Source organism: Apteryx mantelli, chromosome 1, assembly GCF_036417845.1.
Source record: "Apteryx mantelli isolate bAptMan1 chromosome 1, bAptMan1.hap1, whole genome shotgun sequence".
NCBI classification, from domain to species: Eukaryota; Metazoa; Chordata; class Aves; order Apterygiformes; family Apterygidae; genus Apteryx; species Apteryx mantelli.
Window position 1 is genome coordinate 168,669,363 of NC_089978.1, and position 18,893 is coordinate 168,688,255.

Genomic DNA, 18,893 nt, shown 5'->3' on the forward strand with positions numbered 1-18,893 from the left:
CTGCTATTAGGCTATTGCATTTGAGACTCCACATCAAAAATAAAGTTTTCTGTCTTGTTTTCATTTTTCACACTTCAAAGTAATCAATATCAATTAATCAGTAATTTTATTTTTATTTTTTGTCAGTGCCAGTATGAAGATTTTCAAACTACTTGCATTTGTAGTCTGGAGCAAATGTTTACACTGTAAATCAGCCTAAGGACACTACAGCAGTACTATAGCTTTGACAAGGCTACAAAGAGGACAAAGTACAGAACAGAAACAGCCAAAATTAGCTCTTGTACTAGAAGCAAAAATATGCAGCAACTTTCTTGGTCGCTTCCTTACAGGATAAGGAGTACTTCTCAAAACATATCAGAAGAAAACAACTGCGACAAAAATCTCAAAAATCGGTTTTCTTCATCTCATATCTACAAACAGCTTGTAGAGTTTCTTCCCACGGTTGATTATAGACTTAATACAAAATAATTTAGATTTTTCCCTGTTAGAAGAACCAGTTTCGGCCAAGCCTTATAGGAAACGTGGAAGCATTTCAAATTCCAGAAGTGAATTTCTGACCAAACCAACATTCGCTACAATTAGCTCATTAGTTGTAATGGCTACTGCAAGAGGCTATCAATCCATCCAGGGCAGCCTAAACTGGCCCGAGTGCTCATTTATTTTCCCCCAACATCACAGCCCTCACAATCAGGATGAATCCTCTTATACACATTGCAAGCATCCATTCAGTGAAAGATTAGCATAATATTAAGGCCATCTGAAGTACAGAAGTGAACAGCACTGAATGTTTTATTATGCAGCCATTCATTATGCGCAAGAGGGAACAACCCAGCCAATACATCTGGCACATTTTTTTTTTTTTTAACTTTTTTTTTTTTCTCCTTCCTTCCTTAAGAACTCTGATCAGTACCTGCATGTCAACACTGAAGTCACAGTGCACTTCCAGGGCCTACACTTCTTAAGCAAAGCCAGTCTGGCAAGACTGAAGAACCAAAATATCAATCTGTTTTGGCACAAAATTAAGCGGGCACAGAATACTCCACCTTCCTTATAAAGCTCAATATTACAAGGCTAAGTATCCAGTTACATTTTTGAAAAGAACAGACAGGGCCTATTTACAACAATATTCCTCCCTCGCTTTATAAACCTAGTATGTCAGACAAGATACCATTCTAACACTTGTAGCTGGCTATTCCCTTTTCCTGTCCTGACTCAGAGAAGCTGAAAGCATGAAATAAGTCATATTCATGGCTGTCCTGATTCACCTACCTGATATAGGGATCCCTCCCAGACCTGTGCTGTGCTGTGGCGGGAGATTCAAGTCCAAGAAATTACTATTTGAGGTGGGATTTGCTGTGTGGTTCAAGTGCATGATGCTATTGCGTGGGAAGGCCATCCAAGGATAGCGAGCTGCTTGGCCTGGAAAACTGAAGGAGTTGTAAACTGCTCGGTGCTGTTGAAACTGCGGGAACCTCTGTGGCATGACTGGAAAGGTGCTACTGAGAGAGTTGGCATTTGTGGGTGCAGCAGGATGCAGGAATCCAGAGCCTGGCCCTTTGGCAGCTGTAGTGTGTGGGGTGGGGTTCTGAAGAGATGTGGGCGAGAGGGAAGGTTGGTCTTGGACTGACAGTTCCTTCTCAATCAGGTCTGCTAAGGCTTTGCGGGTGATGTCAAAGGGGTCAAACCCTAAGTCGTCCTCTTGTTGTTTGGAGGAACCAAACCCAAAAGCCGCTTGCCAGTCTGTAGAGGAGGACACTGGTATAGTTTCTGTCGGAGAGGAACAAGATTTAGAACAAGAATTAGAAAGTAATCATCCATACAAGATTTTCAGCCTCAATGGAATTGAATCTGTGTTACCAGTTATCTTTCATATAATACTTCTCTACACATTCCCCAAAGGATCATGTGCCCAAAGGGGCACCTTATTCATCAGCTAGGGCCTCCATTTTCACAGATCAAACTACTTAAAGTGCTGGAACTAGTATTTTTAATACAGAATTGCTCAGAGCCTAGACTGCAAAAAGCCTTTTTCAACTAAGTGTTCTCAGTAATAGCAGAGAGTAGAAAGAGACCAATAGACAAACACTTGTTTAAAACATTCTTTATACCCATATTCCTCAACGGAAGTGTGACTAAGCAGAAATTCATAGTTTAAAGAACGTTGTTATTCTGTTAATTATTTTGCTTTCAGTATTAACACTGTGCTTCAGCTCTGCTGTGCAAAAAATGGTAGGAGGGGGAAAAAGATGCTCCCTCTTATACTTTTATAGACTTCCGAGCAGTGATAAAAACTGCCTATTGTTATGAAGACATGTGTGAAGTACACACCTTGATAAAAAGGAAGTAACAAACTGTATTACAAGATGCTGTTAAGTATTTTGAGACCGTGTTGCAAAAACAAGCTACCTTGCTTACAGTTTCAATTCCTAGTTTGTTCCATTAAACTATTTAAATTACTTAACTCAGGTTCAATGGATACTGGTTCTAACTTCACAGTATTTTTCTTCACGACCACAGTAGATAAAAATGATGACTACAAGGTGGTATCACTTATAACATTTACTCCCTCTGCTGGTAGGGAACCTTGATTACCACTTTAAAAAAGTTGAAATTATGCTCAGAGAATCCTCTCTCAGAGAACAAATCTATACTTCCAATTTAGTGTCTAATCATGGATTTTAGAATGAAAAGAGCTGCTAAACAAAGATAAAAATATCCTTCATATTCTGATTTAAATAGCAATGATACATTTGATATTAATTATGAAATAAACAAGATCTCTACCATCTGGAAGTTGTCTCTCACTGGTGCTTAATCCTCACAAAATCAATGTGTATAGTACCTCAGCAGCAGGTAGTTTCCTTAGTAATGAATATTATTTACAAACAGGATTATCACATCCAGAAGGGAGATAAGCATCAAAAGAAGATTAACCACTAAGTAAAGAACTGTATCCCAAAGTTATCACTGGATTCTATTTATTATCTGTATCATTTCACTTAATTTTCTAACGTGTCTCAGATTTATGATTTGTGAGCTCCTAAATACTGTTAGCCATTCCCAAGAGCATATAAATGCACCTAAAACAGTTTCATTCATATGAAGTGATATTTCATAGCAAAATAACTGGAGAACACAGGTATCCTTCACTTGCTGCAATTAACTGTATTTCTACTATTTCTTTCACTTCAGAAAGATAAAAATTAGGCAGCTTCGCATAACTATGCAGGATGATATAGAAAATGTTAAATATCACTGCACAATTTTGATGTTGGAATTGCAGATAATACAGATTACACCAACATATACTGACATCACATATTGTCCTCATCCCCAGAAGAAACCTGAAATGTTAACATTAAGCATACTTGTCACTTGTCCTATTATTTATGAAGACAGTTAGCTAAGAAAAAAAAACCAGAATACTAGAAAATACTAGAAAAAACACTACAAAGAATACTAGAAAACTAGAATAGACACTCTTATAAAATAATCTTATAATATATAAATCTAGACAGTTGGAAAACTGTAGTTTTTCTCAGAAGAAACCCTTATGTCACTGCAATTCATCTATAGCTTAGGGACACATTTAATCATTTGCGAAGAGGAAAAAGAAGCAAAATGAAGTAAATCCTGCAGTTTTTGGTTCCACACAATTTTGGACATCAGTTACAACAGCAGCAACATCTAGCAAAGTAATCAAAGGTCCCCCCTACCTGATGTGAAGAGGCTCTGTGGTTCTGGTGCTGTGGGCCAGTCATTGGAAGTCTGTGGAGAACTGGGGAATGGAGGGAGCCCACTTGGGATGGGGTTGGGGTGCCGGAAGTTGTCAGAGAAGAGCGACTGTGATTCTGTTACAGCCCCTTCAAAAGGGGACCGTGCACTGTGATTAGATGAACTGATGGGTATGACTGGATTAGGTTTTGATAAACCAGGTGGTGGTGAAGGTGTGTCACTGTTTGTTATCTATGGGCAAAGGAGAGAGAGACAGTTAGGACATGAATGATTATACTTAAAATATTCTTCACTACTACAGTTAAAAGATTTCCTCAAAACTTTTGGCTGCAATTAGTTTAATTAATATATATCTCCATACAATGTTTAACATCAAATCAACTAGAAGCAGCATTTTGCAGTTTTGTTCAAAATTATGATTTTCTTCTGAAAGTAATTGCTTCTCAAACTACAAGTTGCATCAGGCCCTTAGCCAAACTCAGTTCATACTTTCATAGCCTTTATCTTTATGTCTTACCTGCTGAGAGCTGTCACCGTTTCCTATACTGAGGGAATCTGAAGGTTTGTCGATAGGGCTAGAAAAGTGGGAGGGGAAAAAAGTCAGTAAGACACTCAAGTATCCAAAGTGAACAATTGTTTTTTAGTAATATAAATGTCTTGAAAATAAAACAAAATTAATTTTCAGGAACTAAGAAGGAAAAAAGTCCACTTATGAGATTGATTTAAATCATGAGCACTCCAATCATTTGCCATATATTATAATCTTTTTACCCCCTACTCTCCATTCTGCTTGTTGACTGTCCTGTTAAGGAACAAAAGGAAAGTTTAAAACATGTTCAAAGTAGTTCTATGTCATTTCAAAAAACAGGATTCTTGTACTATGGCAGTATTCCATTTGTAGTCAGCTCCATCTGTTCTATTGTTGGAGAGAAATTTGGAAACAGATTTGTTTCCTAGCTATCCAAGTTCTCAATTCCCATACACATCCTAAATAAATCTGGGGAGAGATAAGAGATTAAATTAACCAGCCTGTCCTGGTAGGAAGTCAAGGTTCCCACCAGCCTTCAAGCTTTAACTAGCAGAAATTTGTTCTAAAGCGAGAGAACAGACTTTCGGGATGACAAAAGGGGGAAAAACAGAGGAAAAAACATGGCATAAAAACCAGAGAGCAAACAAAGAGAATAAAGATGAGAAACAACAGAAAAATACTTCAGAAAACTGTTCACTGGGAATGAGCGTGACTCAGCTGGAATGGCACATCTCAGGGTTCGAGAGCGACAGGCGTTCGTGAGCAGCTTTCGTTCTGCTAAATTCTCTACTAAAAAACAGTGCTAGCTTCAGTTCAGATGAAAACCTCTGCTTTACAACCTATAGGTGCTTTCATTTTATCTACTCATAAGAAGTGGTATGCACAAGTATCAGACTGTATAGCCTGAAAGCCCAGTCCTTCTACATACAGAAGCTGAAAATTATGAATTAAGTTTGATTTAGTCAGAATGTGATACAAGTCAAATTACAGGCATATTCTGTTAGTACAAAACAAATACAGACATGTGATTGTTGTTGTTGTTTTTACACTGGGTGCAGACTTCAGATCCTACCAACACCTTGTTTTCAAGCACCCCTTAAATTCTGCAGAGCCATTTATCACGGTTCAAAACTCAAAAGCCTTCTCCCTCCATATTTGTTCTCCACAGCCCAGAATAATTAGAACCTAAACTCAGCAGAATTAATTCTTCTCCATTCTAAAGAAGCGCTATAAAAGTTACCCTTCAATGAAGACAATTTTTGTGCAAAAGAGCACTAGTTGAGTTGGTATCTCCGAAAGATAATTGCAGTTCTAGTACTTTAAAATATACTTATGATTTAAAAACAAAAAAATCAGGAATATATTTGCAAACAAGCACTACTCCAGAAAAGATTTATAACGACTTTCTACTCAGTGGCTGAACAGGATCAAGAAGGTTATTCCACTCAGAACAAACCGCTGCACGTTAATAATTCCCAAATAGCTACAGCACAAAGAATTTTGTTGTAGACTCTTCACTAAACAATCACTTTCACTGGGAAAAGAAGCAACTGGAACATCAGCTCTACAAGGCCACTGACAAAGACACAGCTTCAAACTGCAGTGTTGTGAAAGACAATGCTTATTATACTTGAACTTACTTAAGGACCCTTCGATTGTCAGATGGGCTTCCAGCCCTCAAGAATGAACTAGATTCATTATCCATTGGTTACAGCATTTTTACATAAATTTAGTATATTCTTTCCAGAAAGGAGACAAAGAAAGCTACATGCCATCACTGAGATGCAACCATAGGATCTCTAATCACGCCTCAGTGGGACTATTAAGTCTAACAAGAAAGTACCACTTTCAACAGCACTCTTTACCACAATGTTAATGCATCGGTTCAATATTGATTTAAAATGAAGATCAGCAACACTACTTCTTGAAATATTATAGTTTAACTTGGCATTTTCCCATCCAACCTCTAAATGAGCCCAACAGATATTACCTAAGGGGTCCAACAGAAACAGAGTAATATGGCTGCAGACTACCATCGAAACTGCCAGTGATGCTTATGATGGAAGAGAACACCAATTCTAGTCAAGGAGGGCACCAAAAGAGGGAAAAAAAACTGGTTAGCAATAAGGACTTTACTGCAAGCAGATGAATTGCCTCCCCTGCACAAAGAGGTCTCAGTTGATCTGCTGCCCTGTTGTTTCTGCTATGAGTGGTAATTAGGAAGCCCTTACCTCTGCAGTTGGGTTTCTAGAACACACTGCTGTAAAGAGATGACACATATTCAGCCTAGCATTTAGCTTCTTGCTCTTGAGGCTTTTCCAAGTGACAAGCCTCCTGGAACACAGCAACTAGTGTGTTATTTTTGTGGGAAGTTCTGCATGGAAATGAAGGGTTTAGTTCTGGCTTGGATCATGCCCTGTTGTGGGCAGCTGTATAAGCTTTTGACAAAATGATTCTTCAATTCCCCTCAGCCCTTACCTGTACCATCACTTACTAATTTATTGTTAGGATTCTCCTGCACAATCTGTCAATCAGTCTTTTTGACACAGACTAAGCCTAGACTTTTTAGTGACCTGATCAGGATCTGAATCCAGCTCTCCAACCAGAGAAACTGGAGAATCATTCCCTCCACACCAATCAGTGAGAGAGAAAGCAAGCTATCTGAAGTATAAAAGGCAGCACAATTACCCGAAATCTGAGTCTGCACCATCTGGAGTCATGTGTTCTGGGTCTGTGCCATTTTCTAATATAGGAGGCGTTTTCCTGTGCTCCACTGTTAAACCGTTGGCTGATTTACTTGAACTCTGTAATGATGGCCAGGCATCTTTGTTATTACTGTTGGGTCTGGAAAAAGGCAAGAGTAAAAAAAAGAAGAGTTCAAGTTATGAAGAAAGTGTTTTTAAATATTGTAAGCACTGAGGAAATGAATCCGTGTGCCAGACAATCTGTAAGAACAGATTTATATGGATATTATTTCTCAGATTTTAAATGGTGATGACCAAAAAAAGATAAATCAGAGGGGGAAGGAGGGGAGAGAAAAGACTGGGCAGAACTCTCCATATTCTTCACTGAACTGATAGCTGCACTGCCAAAGTCCATACTTGTCCAATTAGAAAAATCCACTGACAGCTTCAGGTACCAAAACCTATATACATTTTATCTAAAATTATTGGCTTTATCCCATATGGTTTATGAAACTTTTAAATACCTGAACTAAACCACCTATTTATTGAAAATCTTTTATATTCCAGGCCATATCAGGCCCTGCTCAACAGATTTGCTGCCTGCACAGGAGTCCATAGCATCACCAACAGACCATGAAACCAGCCAGACCAGCACATTGTTTATTCAAGCTATTGCTCATTTCACTTTTAGTTTAAAACCATAATTACTTCCCTTATTATAAAATAAGGTTAAGTTTCATTTCAGAGAGCACATCTGATCTGCAAGAGAAGTTCGAGAGGACTCAAAGCAGAAATTACTGCTGAAGAGTTACATTTTAGACAAATTGAAGCCAGTTGAAATACCATCCATAACCAAATGCATTTAAATATATTGTCATCCACTAGCCCTACAATCTTACTACAAAAGTTTGTTTTAATTTTCTCCATTTTTCCCCTTTTAACTTTAGACTTTCATCTGCTTCAATTGGTATGCTATTTTCTAGTGTTCAAGTGCTGCCTTCGAAAGGAACAAGCTTTCAAAAAAGTTTTATAGGTAGTATGTACTTATTACATGGCCCAAAATTTGTTCTACCTCTCTAGGTAAATTTAATAATTTACCAGTCAGAATCAGGAAATTTCCTACAACTATTTATAGCAATAAGAATGCTTCCTATTCAGAAAAAATTGATATTACTAGATATCCTCAAATCTCAGTTAGGATTTTAAGATTTGCTATTCTGCCTCCACCTGCTCTCAGATAACACCTACGTAATGTATACACAAATGAAAGCTTTGATTTCCAGATCCCATCTTCACTCTGTATGCATTTGAAATAAGTTAGAGATAGTGAGTTGATAAGATACAAGCATCAATGAATGAAGACACATTATGTCATGATGTGTCAGGTCATTCATTCAACATCGCTCCCCGCAAAAAAACCAGCCACAATCTGAATACAAGTCTTTCCAATCTGTTAACAAGTTTATTTTAAATATCCCAAATTATGTCCGTTGCAGTGCAAGTCATCTGTATATACTAAAATTAACTTTAAAATTTCACAGGTAAAAGTCAGTGTTGCATCCGATTTTTTTTTTTTTTTTTTTTTTTTTTTTTAATATACAAAGTTTCCAAAAGGGCTGGTCTCTAAAAGGCCAGCAGGAGCATAAGAGTTCCTACTTCTAGCATAAGAAAGCATTCATTTTGATTCTTCAGGAAAAAACTCAGAAAAGAGCTTGATCCATCTTATCAAACGAACTATGATTTAAATGTGGACTACACCCCTAATTTTAAGAGAAAGCAGGCACTATTACTATCAAGTGACATACCAAGAGATATGCACACACATTCAAAGAGGCACTGGGGGAATTTTTCAACATTTGCCTTTAGCATCAAAAGAGAAGTTCTGTGAATATGACCTTTCAAATTAGAACGGAAATGGGAAAAAGCATTTATACAAAGTAAGAAATTGTTCTATTTTTGGATATTTAATAATAGACACCTTTTATTTAGAACTCAACTTCTGCTTGATTCCAAAGTAAAACTGAAATCCGACACCCCAGAAACACAGGTGACCACAAAACTGTCAGAGGCTCTCTGACAAACCGCCAGGCTGATTTATCAGTGAATCAGACAAAAGAGGAATTGATGGGGTAGGAAGTTGTGAAGAGCAGCCACACACACACACACCACCTCTCCAGCTACACATAGTGCTCATCAGATAGGACTTAAAGAAACATTTCAAAATCCCAGCTGCAAGAAGAAATAGACTTTGCTACCCAAAAGATGATGCCTAGCGCTTAGTAAAGAGCAAATTCGATGCAGTGGTGATGCTCTGTTGAGGTGACAAGTGAAATTAACTCCAAACCACTTGTAGCCTGGAGTAAATGCCATTTTTTCCCCCTCCCCACAAGTGCCAAAATGTTAGCACCACAGATTGGCCAAGCTCCAACTCATAATTGCTTTCTGAAGGCTTAAATGCTTGCTGCAGTTTCAGATAGAGCATTCTTTCCTCTCTGGTGTCATTTGTTTTGTTAGAATCTAATTAGGTTTCAAATTAAGATTAGTTCAGACTTCGAACATAAAATAAATCAACACTCAAACGATGCACTAAGTGGTGTGTTCGCTTTACGCGTAGCTCTCTTCCTTCCAAGTCAATATTGAACCAGTGCCCAAGACATAACAAGATGTGGCACAGCCCTTCAGAAAAGGCCAAACTGGAAGCCCTGACCACTTGCAGTCAAAAAGATCATATGACACTTCCTGTAAAAGTAAAGGAGGATAATCCGAGTACACCTAGCTGGATTCCAATTCTGGAAATTAGATTTTATATCCTCAAGCTCCCTTGGCAATATTTTAGATATCGTATCCACTTTCTTCCTAAGATGTTATGCAGTGATACCACCGATGACAAACCACTATCTGAAAGTTCAGTAAACTGGCCCACAACACAGATCCTGATTACAAAGCCAAAGCATGCAAGTGAAAACTAACTTTTACAATCTATCCTGCCCTTCTCATTATGAAAATCCCATAAAAAGGAGGAGAGTAAGTAATTAGCAGCTTTTATTTCTTTATCTCAAATTTAATGTTTGAGCAGACAATTCACAGAAGGACTGATCAATCGTACAAGGATAAATGAAAGCCTAAAGTGTACTCCTATGGACAGCAACCTTTTCACAACTTACTGGATAAAAGACTAATTCAATAGAAAGCAGTAATGAGAAGCAATATCTGCAATTAAAACATATCATGAAAGCTATACCGTTTCAGTTTACTCAAAGGCAGGAAGTCTTCAATTCACATCTTGTGAATTCTTAACCACACAACAGGAAAAAGAAAGTGTGATTATTTTACTTCTAGTTTCCAAGGTCTTTACACTTAATGTCAAGACTGCACTTGAAATCATGATATAAACACACAATAAAAAGCATCTGTCAAGATAGTAACGTGTCCCAGTTGTGACAGTATAGACTGCATTTGTCACAACAGACACCATACCAAAAAAGGTGATTTCTGTTCTTCAATAAATACTACAACATGTATTGATGCAAATATGAAATACAAGGTCTTCTTTCAGAAGAAAAATACCCCATTCTGACTTGGTGAATCCAAACGCACACAGCAGAAAGGAATTTATCCACCAAACAAGACTCACACTGAGTCAGTATTAGAACCAAGTGGTGCATACTTCAGCTGAATGGAGACAGCTGATATCTGGGTTTATCATGTTAACATGCACTAGACTAGTGTAGGCAAGTTTGGGGATGCAATAGGAAGAATGTTTTCTGCATGAATAACCAGAAGAAAAGCTTTGCCAGGCAGTCCAGCATCAGTACTTATGCATCATACCTCTGCAGTGCTGACACTTTATTCTTGTTCTTGTCAACTGTACCCGTAGATAATTGGAGAAAGTTGGGGTTTAGTTTGTATAGTTCTTGCAGTAGTTTCTGTTCATATTCCTGGTGCTTACCCGCCTAGGGAAATAGAAACTGAATGAATTAGGTCTTAGGGGTTTTTTGTTTTTATATACACACACACAATATTTATTTTATATATTATATATAAAAATTACAGATAGATACAAAATCTCGCAAAGCTTAGTAGTTAACTCTAACAACTTCAGAGGTCACTCCTGAGTGAAACCTCAAGAGAGTGCTTCTCAATCTCAGCATTAATATGATCTCAAGGAACCTAAAGCTTGCATCAGAAATCACTCAGATGGATTTACCAATTTATAACTTTTCTTTTGAGGCTTCTAAAGCAGAAAATAGTTGCAGCCTTATTAGAACTTGCTCTCCAGTTCTAATAAAAAACTTCACAATAGTACCATCTAAATCAAAAGTGCCTAAATCTCCACAGCAAGTGTACAGTCTTCATTCTATATATCAATTATATTAACCTTTTCAGGAGAAGGGAAAGAGGAAAAACAGTCTCTCTTACAACCCAGGGTATAGAATGATTTACATATGGGAACTATACAGGCTTAATAAAAACATTGGAGGTGGTGCAAGTGTGAACTACCATGTGACAAGGAATGTATTCCAAGCAGTAACTAATAATTCTTTTAAATAATTTAAAAGAATAATTAAAAGAATATTTCAATTCTTAATAATTCAATTCTTCAATTATTTAAAAGAATATTTAAATATTCTTTTAAAATAAATAATATTCTATTTAATAGATTTAAAATAAAGTCCATACCCCCCAACATTTTACATGACAGAAATTCAAGATGAACATTCACATTTTTTGTAGGTCGTTATACCACTCGAAGTTAAGAAATATTATTTGCAAGTTAGGCATTTTAATATTTTTGAGTAAAATGCAACATAAAATAGTGTATGTTCTAATATAATGGGTATTCTCTTGAATTGTAATACTTTATATACTTACATATAAAATATATGAATAAAATACTACATTGTATATCTATATCTAGAGAGAGAGAGAATATATATATTTTTCCAATTTAAGCAGGAATACTTCCCATTTCAAACAAAACCACTGATAAAGGAAATGGCCTTTATGGGCTCCTTTAGTACAGCAATTCCATATCCCACTTAGTAAATACTCCAAGTCAGTCAAACACTAAATATCTCAAGTATTTTGGTACTTAAGTCTCCAGTTTTCTGTTACTGGTCAATTCTGAACATGTCTTTTCTATGTACTTAACCTACTCTCATACCCCTAAAAGGGCACTGAAACATTTGGAGTAGGTTCGTTCTTACCCAACTTTGTAAATGTCTACACCCAAACTACTACCTACAGTAGAAAAAAAAAGATGAACTTCTAGAGTGTGGTTCATCTACACAAAGATTTTAGGAGATACACTGAAACCTAGAAATGCCTTTCTCCACTTGCTATAAAGAGAATATAAATAACTAGCTCAGATACAGGGGTCTACACTACAGACATTTAAGCAGCTGAGTAAGAAGAAACCTTCCTTGATCTCTCAAGCTTGCTTAAGACTTCAATGGCAAGAGACTGAGCTCTGGTTGTTCAGGGATGTCAGGCCAGCCCTAAGTTCATTTACCTGTCATGTGAATGTGAGAAAGAAGAAACAAGATTCAAATTCTTCGTAGGAATTCGTAGGAAACCATGTTTTATTTATAAGAATCAATCCAGAGGCCAAACCTAGGAAAACAAATCATCCCACTATCTCCTACCTGTCTTATCTAAATTCCCAACTTCACTTTCAGAGACTTCTGAAGTTCTACCAATTCTTTTCAGTTTGTCACAATGTTTAGCTCTATCAACAATTATGGAACCTAGAAAGAAAGTTTATCCACTAACAAAACATTTTGTTTTAGAGACAGAACCATAACATCTGTGACAACAAACAGACAATGAACAACCATTCTCATTAAATGGACATGTAAATCCACTGACAGTAACCAAAACCTCAGAAAGCTGATGCCTTTGAGTTCACAGAACTCTTTCATAGCTGTGTAATTCCCAATGATTTCCAAGAAAGTTAAAAAAAGTTTAACAAATATAATAAAGTACAGGAAAGGAAGATTCATTTAAGTCACCAAGATCAAGTATCACCCACTCAAGAGTTATGAAGAAACTAAAATGTGAAATTGCAGAACTGCTGGCCAAGGTATATAACCTGTCAGTTTTAACTGACAGCTGTGGCAGAGGACTTGCATATTGCTGGTGTAACTGTCTTCTGTAAAAAGGCTGTTGAAGGGATCCCAAGAACAACAACAGACTGAGTTCAACTTCCATCCCTTGCAAAATGATAATGTCTAATCTTAAAGAAAAAAAAAGTAGTACATGGATAAATGCAATCTGTTGGGAATGAGCCTGCATGCCTTCTGTAAAGGGAAATCCTACTTCACTAACCTACTGGAATTTCACAATGGTGTCAGTAAGCATATGGATAGAGAGGATCAACGAAATTTTTTTTGACAAGGTTTCACACTAAAGATTATTAAAGAAGTTGCCCTGGGATTAGAGGAAAGGTGGTTCTATAGATTGAAGCCAGTTCAAAGACAAAGGTAGTGCTTACTGGTCACTATTCCAGACGCAGAAGAAAATCAGGACTGATGACTGGGATCAGTTTCACAAGACACCATCAGTGAGCAGGAAAAAGAAGAGAACAGCAAATTCTGTTCACTGACAATGCTAAGCTACTTTGGGTAGTGAACAGCCATGCTGATAACCAGGAGCTCCAAGAGAACCTCATAAAACTCAACTAATGGGCAAAAAGGTGGCAAACGAGTTTCACCATAAACAAACATAAGGTAACACATCTGGGGAAAAAATAATGCCAGCACTGCTAACCTCTGAACTGGATGTTACAATTTGGGGGGGGGGGGGGGGGGGCGGGGACACGACAACACACACACCAACAATACTCCCCCTACCAACCAAGAGGACTGCTATATGAAACTTTGTTGTTCCCACATCTTGAGTGTGATGTGCATTTAGTCTGGTTTCTGCATCTCAAGGAGGACACAGTGGAGTTAGAGAAGATACAGAACAGGGCAACTAAAATGATCACAGGGATGAAGCAACTGCTTCACAAAAATAAAATTTAAAGCCCAGAAACTTTACAATTTGGAGAGAAGGCAGATGAGGAAGGCAAGATCAAGTTTTATAGCATCACAAAGGTAATGGATAAGCTGAAAGCAAAACCTTTATTCACCAAGTACTACAGTGCTAAACTTAGGGGACATTTGACAAAACTGGAGATTAGTTTATAACAGCTGAAAAAAAAGTACTTTATAAAACAGCTAGTGAAGTTCTGGAACTTGCTGCCACAAAAAGCTGTGGAGTAACCAGTATCAACAGGTTCAAAAAGGATTAAATAAATTCATGGCTGACAGCTCCATAAGAAACTAGAAAGCCTAAGCAGGAACATACCCTCAAACAAGCATAATACAACAACTCTAAACAGTGAGAGAAATACAGGGAAATGAACTGCAGAAAGTATCCAGGTTTGCATATGTTCTTTGAACTTCATCTCCTACTGCCATTATCCAAGGCATAAAATATACTACAGGGACTATTCCTAATAGGGTAGGGTGCTTTTTATTGTATGAAAATCTAGCTGAAATCCTCAGAAATAACTGCTATCTATGGAAAAAATGTTTAATAGATACAGATATTTTTCCTTATTCTCTGATTTAGAACAGCCTAGCATAACTGAAGTAAAATCTACTTATACAACATTTGCGCTAGCACTGGGGGTGAGGCCCACCTGCTTCACGGACAGACCGCATGCAAGTATTTTATAGCATGGATACAAAATTGACATACTCGAGACTGCGTTTGAAAGCTTTACAGTACCCTCTATGTAGACAGACAGACTCAGACTCAAAAGACAGTTTTTCAAACACCCCATCTTTAAGGCAGTTAAGCTATCAATTTACTTGCTTCCCTACTCTAAATAAGGATTTTGCTGATGAGATAACCGTAAACTACTTTACAGCAGTATTATGCTCTGTTACAGTTACCCTCAATGTTATGATTCAAATCTTTTCTATACCTTTCACAGGCTAAAAAAGGTATTAGAATTTAGACACGTGCTCATATCACCATATATTAGTTAAGCCATGAAAACTGATCATATTCATAAAACCTGCAGGAAAACCTAAGTTTGCATTACTCTTTCATTGAGATTTAAAATAATGTATGTTACCTTGCACCAGTATGAAAAAAGGACAAACTCTAGGTTATTTGAATTCTTGGTTAAGAGTTTATCTCAATCCTTTTAATGCTCCAACATTCAGTGGACTCCTTTTCAGCCTTTAAAAGCAGTCCAATGAAAATTTTAACTAACTACTCACTTCCAATATCCAATTGGTGAAGCACCTTTTGTAACTCAAAATTCATTTTTTCCACAATAGTCAATGGCAGATTACATTATGCTAATATTTGGCTAAATTATATACAGGAAAATACGTATGTGCTACATTTCATTCATGTGTTTCTCATTCTTTACACCTACCTGCATTTCCTCTTTTGTGAAACTGGCTGCTTCATCTCCCAGCTCGTGTAGATACATGCAGTCTGGCTTTGGACACTGCATATTCTTTAGAAAATAACTGCAGTATTTTGTTGTACCTAATGATGCCTGAAGAATGGAAAAATCAGCTGAATTAAGTACAAGAAATCAAGAGTCCCATTTACACTACAGGAAAATAAGAAACATATTTCCAAAAAAATTATTCCTCCTCAAGATTGGAGTTTCATCATAATGAATTTTTGATACAAATTAACTAGAAAGTCAGTTTACAAGAAATCCATATATATGCTCAACAATTAGATAATTAGATGAGAATAGAAGTAAATTCTAATCTAAATAAATGCCAAAAAGAGACTCAGTAAATATTTGCATTCATAGTCAGAAGAAACTGAACAAAGTAATTATGAGTTTGTATTACATTAGTCCAGTTAATATTTGGTAGTAAGGTCAGGAAATTAGCATTAGTCAGATAATTTTCTATAGCCACCATTTGGCCAAGTCAGCCTTCATACCTGTTATCAAAATGTAATACTTAATTTTCCCATAGAGCTTTTGAGAGGTTTGTTTGTTTGTTTTAACTACTTTTTAAAAGTCCTGTAGAATCACAGCATGGATTTTAAAATGGCTGAGCACAGAACAAGTCCCATTGGTTTTCCATATATTATAGAGCAAATGAAGTGAAAGGAAGCTGCTGGGGGGGGGGGGGGATTCAGTTTAATAACGAAGTGAAGCACATTTAAAAAAAAGAAAAGAAAAGACAAGACTAGGTTTCATGGCATAGTTAATTTTATGCCTCTACATAATAGACCTGGGCTTTATTTTTGGAACAGTCTATTTCTCCTAACCTGAAAGAAGATAGGATGCTTGAGACAATGACAGATTTACTACTACAGGAATGCTTTGGGAGCATGGTCCATAGGACATTAACATGCTAGAAAGTCTGGAGGATGAGAAACATAAAGCTCAAGTAATGCCACCAAGATCACTGCAGAAGTACATTCCTCTTTAATCGCACTCCATGTGTTTGGATCACAGAAATGTTCTGTAAAAACAAGTATCAGGTTTTCACACCATGGTTCTAAGTTACACAGCAAAAGATCCCATGTGGCAAAGGGGGAAGGGAGGAATCTCTCTCTGCTATTGCTTTTAAGAAGTTATTTGCCAACTCCCGGCCAGCTGGAAGCTCACTAAACTTCAATGTCACAATTAATGCTAAGAAAATGGGTCAAAAATCAGTAACTCGCTCAACTGGACATTTTTGTTCACAAGAACATATCTACAGAAATAAAATTTTACAATATGCACTGATATTAGTGTGCTAGCACATATAGATGAGAATGTAAAAATATTACCACCTTAAGTGTTCTGCCATCTACCACCACATTATTGACACACTGTATGGCTCTGAGAGCATCTTCTGACCGGATGTAGGTTACATATGCACTGGCACTTGGACCCTAGAAAGAAAACATACTGATTTTTTTTTCCAGAAAGACCGGAATATTAAGCTTTTTGTATAGCAACTCATTTCCTAAATTGCTATATTCAAGACTAGACGTTTTTAAAAGGAAAAGTGACAAAAACAGTAAATTTCATAAAAATTTAGATGTGATGCATGAAGAATGTGGAAAAGAAGAAACAAAGTGTTGCTTAAAGCTCTAAATATACTCAATAATTAAAAGGTGTTTTGTACCTTGAAATGGAAAATAGCAAATAAATGCTATACTGCTGCTTGTTTGAAGGTTCTCATCCTATCTCCTGCTTTTTAACTTTTCTATCTGCTCTCTGTATTTTGCAACCAAACTTTGAGAGTCTGGTAGGCAATGGCTCAGTTACTTACAGTAATCTGATTTCTGCAAAATTGTATTTTTTCTTTTTAGTCCTTTAACCCACTGCTTAATCAGAAATAGGGAGCCCAGATCCACTCCAAACCATACTTTCCCTAAAGGAATGAAATCATAAGAGCCTCTACAGACTTACCTGTGAGCCTGCATATGATGTGCTGTTATTAATGACAACTTTGTGTATTTTACCAAACTTCCCAAAATATTCTGGTCGTTTCAAAACCTACAAGAGAAGACAGTTAAAGTGGTATACTGGGAGATTAACTGCAATTCATAGGGGACTATATTTATCATTGTTCTATGTAACTATGCAACCAGGACCTCTAATAAAAACAGGTCTTTTCTAAAAAAAGGAGGAGAGCATGTAGATGTAGATCTGTTCTCCAATGAAAAAGATTGTTATTTAAAATATGAATTTATGTTGCCACTGCAATAAAGAACTAGAATTAGAGCTATTTCACACTTTATGTTGTATTTAAGTTTCTTTGGGGATCCAGATCATCTAAACTGTACTATAGCAAGATAGAACCTACTCAATATGAAATATTCCTGTATATGCTTCCCCCCCCTCAAATTATAAAATAGCTAAAAAACCAACCAAACAAAAAAACCCACATTCATCCCAACTTTAAAAGAACTTTAAGCTTGCATTCACATATATTAATCATTAAAAACAAAATGCTCAATTCTGACTCACTTGCCCTAACCTTGAAGGGAAAAGAATAAACTGGTTAGCTTGAGACATCTTTAAATGTATAGAAGACTAGAGATGAAGTATAGGAAGACAATATACAATACTTCCAAGGGGCAAGAGAAGAGATATTTCAGAATCAACACTGCACTGAAATGAATGAGTAGATATCATATCTCTGAGGAGAAATACTCCTGTCCTGCTCTTCATCGCATCAGTTAGCGGTAACACACCATTTAGGGATCCCATGCAAAGCAGGAACATCTCTAGCATATTAAGCAACTTTGAATAATGGCTACATGTGTGACAATGGACTTGCCAATATATCTTATACGTGGTACTAAAAGCTGTTATTTCTCTATCCCATGCTGAAAGGATGTGCAGAAGAACCAACTATTAAGACTGAAGCGAGATAAGCAAAGGGTATTTCTGGTTCTGAACAATAATTAGAGAGTAAAAAGAAAGATTTGTTTCCCCAGCTCCATCTTCAGATTAAGACTGGATAATACAGTAGAACTGTATTGATCCAAGACTCTACCAGCCACCTCCTCTCCCTCCTTGAGGGAACATCCATGTCTTCAAGATCTAACAACGCTAATCATATTTGGAATGTTTTGTAGGACTACAGGGCATGTTTTCTAGATAACCAGTCATTCTCAGTAAAGTCTTCTGAATACCCTTCCATTGATCTACACCTTCCTGAAAGATATTGCGTCCACCTTTGGGCACCCATCCAGAGGAGACTGACAATTCTGAGTAAAGGAGAAGAATTTCTTCAAGTGTCTTACAGATTACAGATCTGTATAATCTTATTTATAATATAATATTATCTGTATAATCAGTATAATCTTACAGACTATACTCCTGACAATAGCTGGCAGCATGGCCTTCAGGTCTTCCCCCCCCCCCAATTGCACATCAACATAAGTAAATTCATCTGGACTCCAATACAATC

The 18,893-nt window shown here is 36.9% G+C and overlaps 1 protein-coding gene across 9 annotated transcripts in view; it reads right to left on the minus strand.

The window, feature by feature from the left end:
- Positions 1 to 18,893, minus strand: part of CNOT4 (CCR4-NOT transcription complex subunit 4) — an 83,153-nt gene that overhangs the window by 17,009 nt on the left and 47,251 nt on the right. For 6 of the 9 annotated variants that reach the window (XM_013947774.2, XM_013947776.2, XM_067311895.1 and 3 more), the window contains exons 4-11: positions 17,384 to 17,470; positions 16,759 to 16,860; positions 15,386 to 15,511; positions 10,777 to 10,901; positions 6,953 to 7,108; positions 4,253 to 4,310; positions 3,717 to 3,966; positions 1,270 to 1,767 (exon numbers count right to left, since the gene is read on the minus strand). In XM_013947774.2, coding sequence (XP_013803228.1) covers positions 1,270 to 1,767; positions 3,717 to 3,966; positions 4,253 to 4,310; positions 6,953 to 7,108; positions 10,777 to 10,901; positions 15,386 to 15,511; positions 16,759 to 16,860; positions 17,384 to 17,470 — 1,402 coding nt within the window. The remainder of the gene's footprint in view (positions 1 to 1,269; positions 1,768 to 3,716; positions 3,967 to 4,252; positions 4,311 to 6,952; positions 7,109 to 10,776; positions 10,902 to 15,385; positions 15,512 to 16,758; positions 16,861 to 17,383; positions 17,471 to 18,893) is intronic. The other 3 variants (XM_013947777.2, XM_013947775.2, XM_067311865.1) reach the window with 2 other exon arrangements.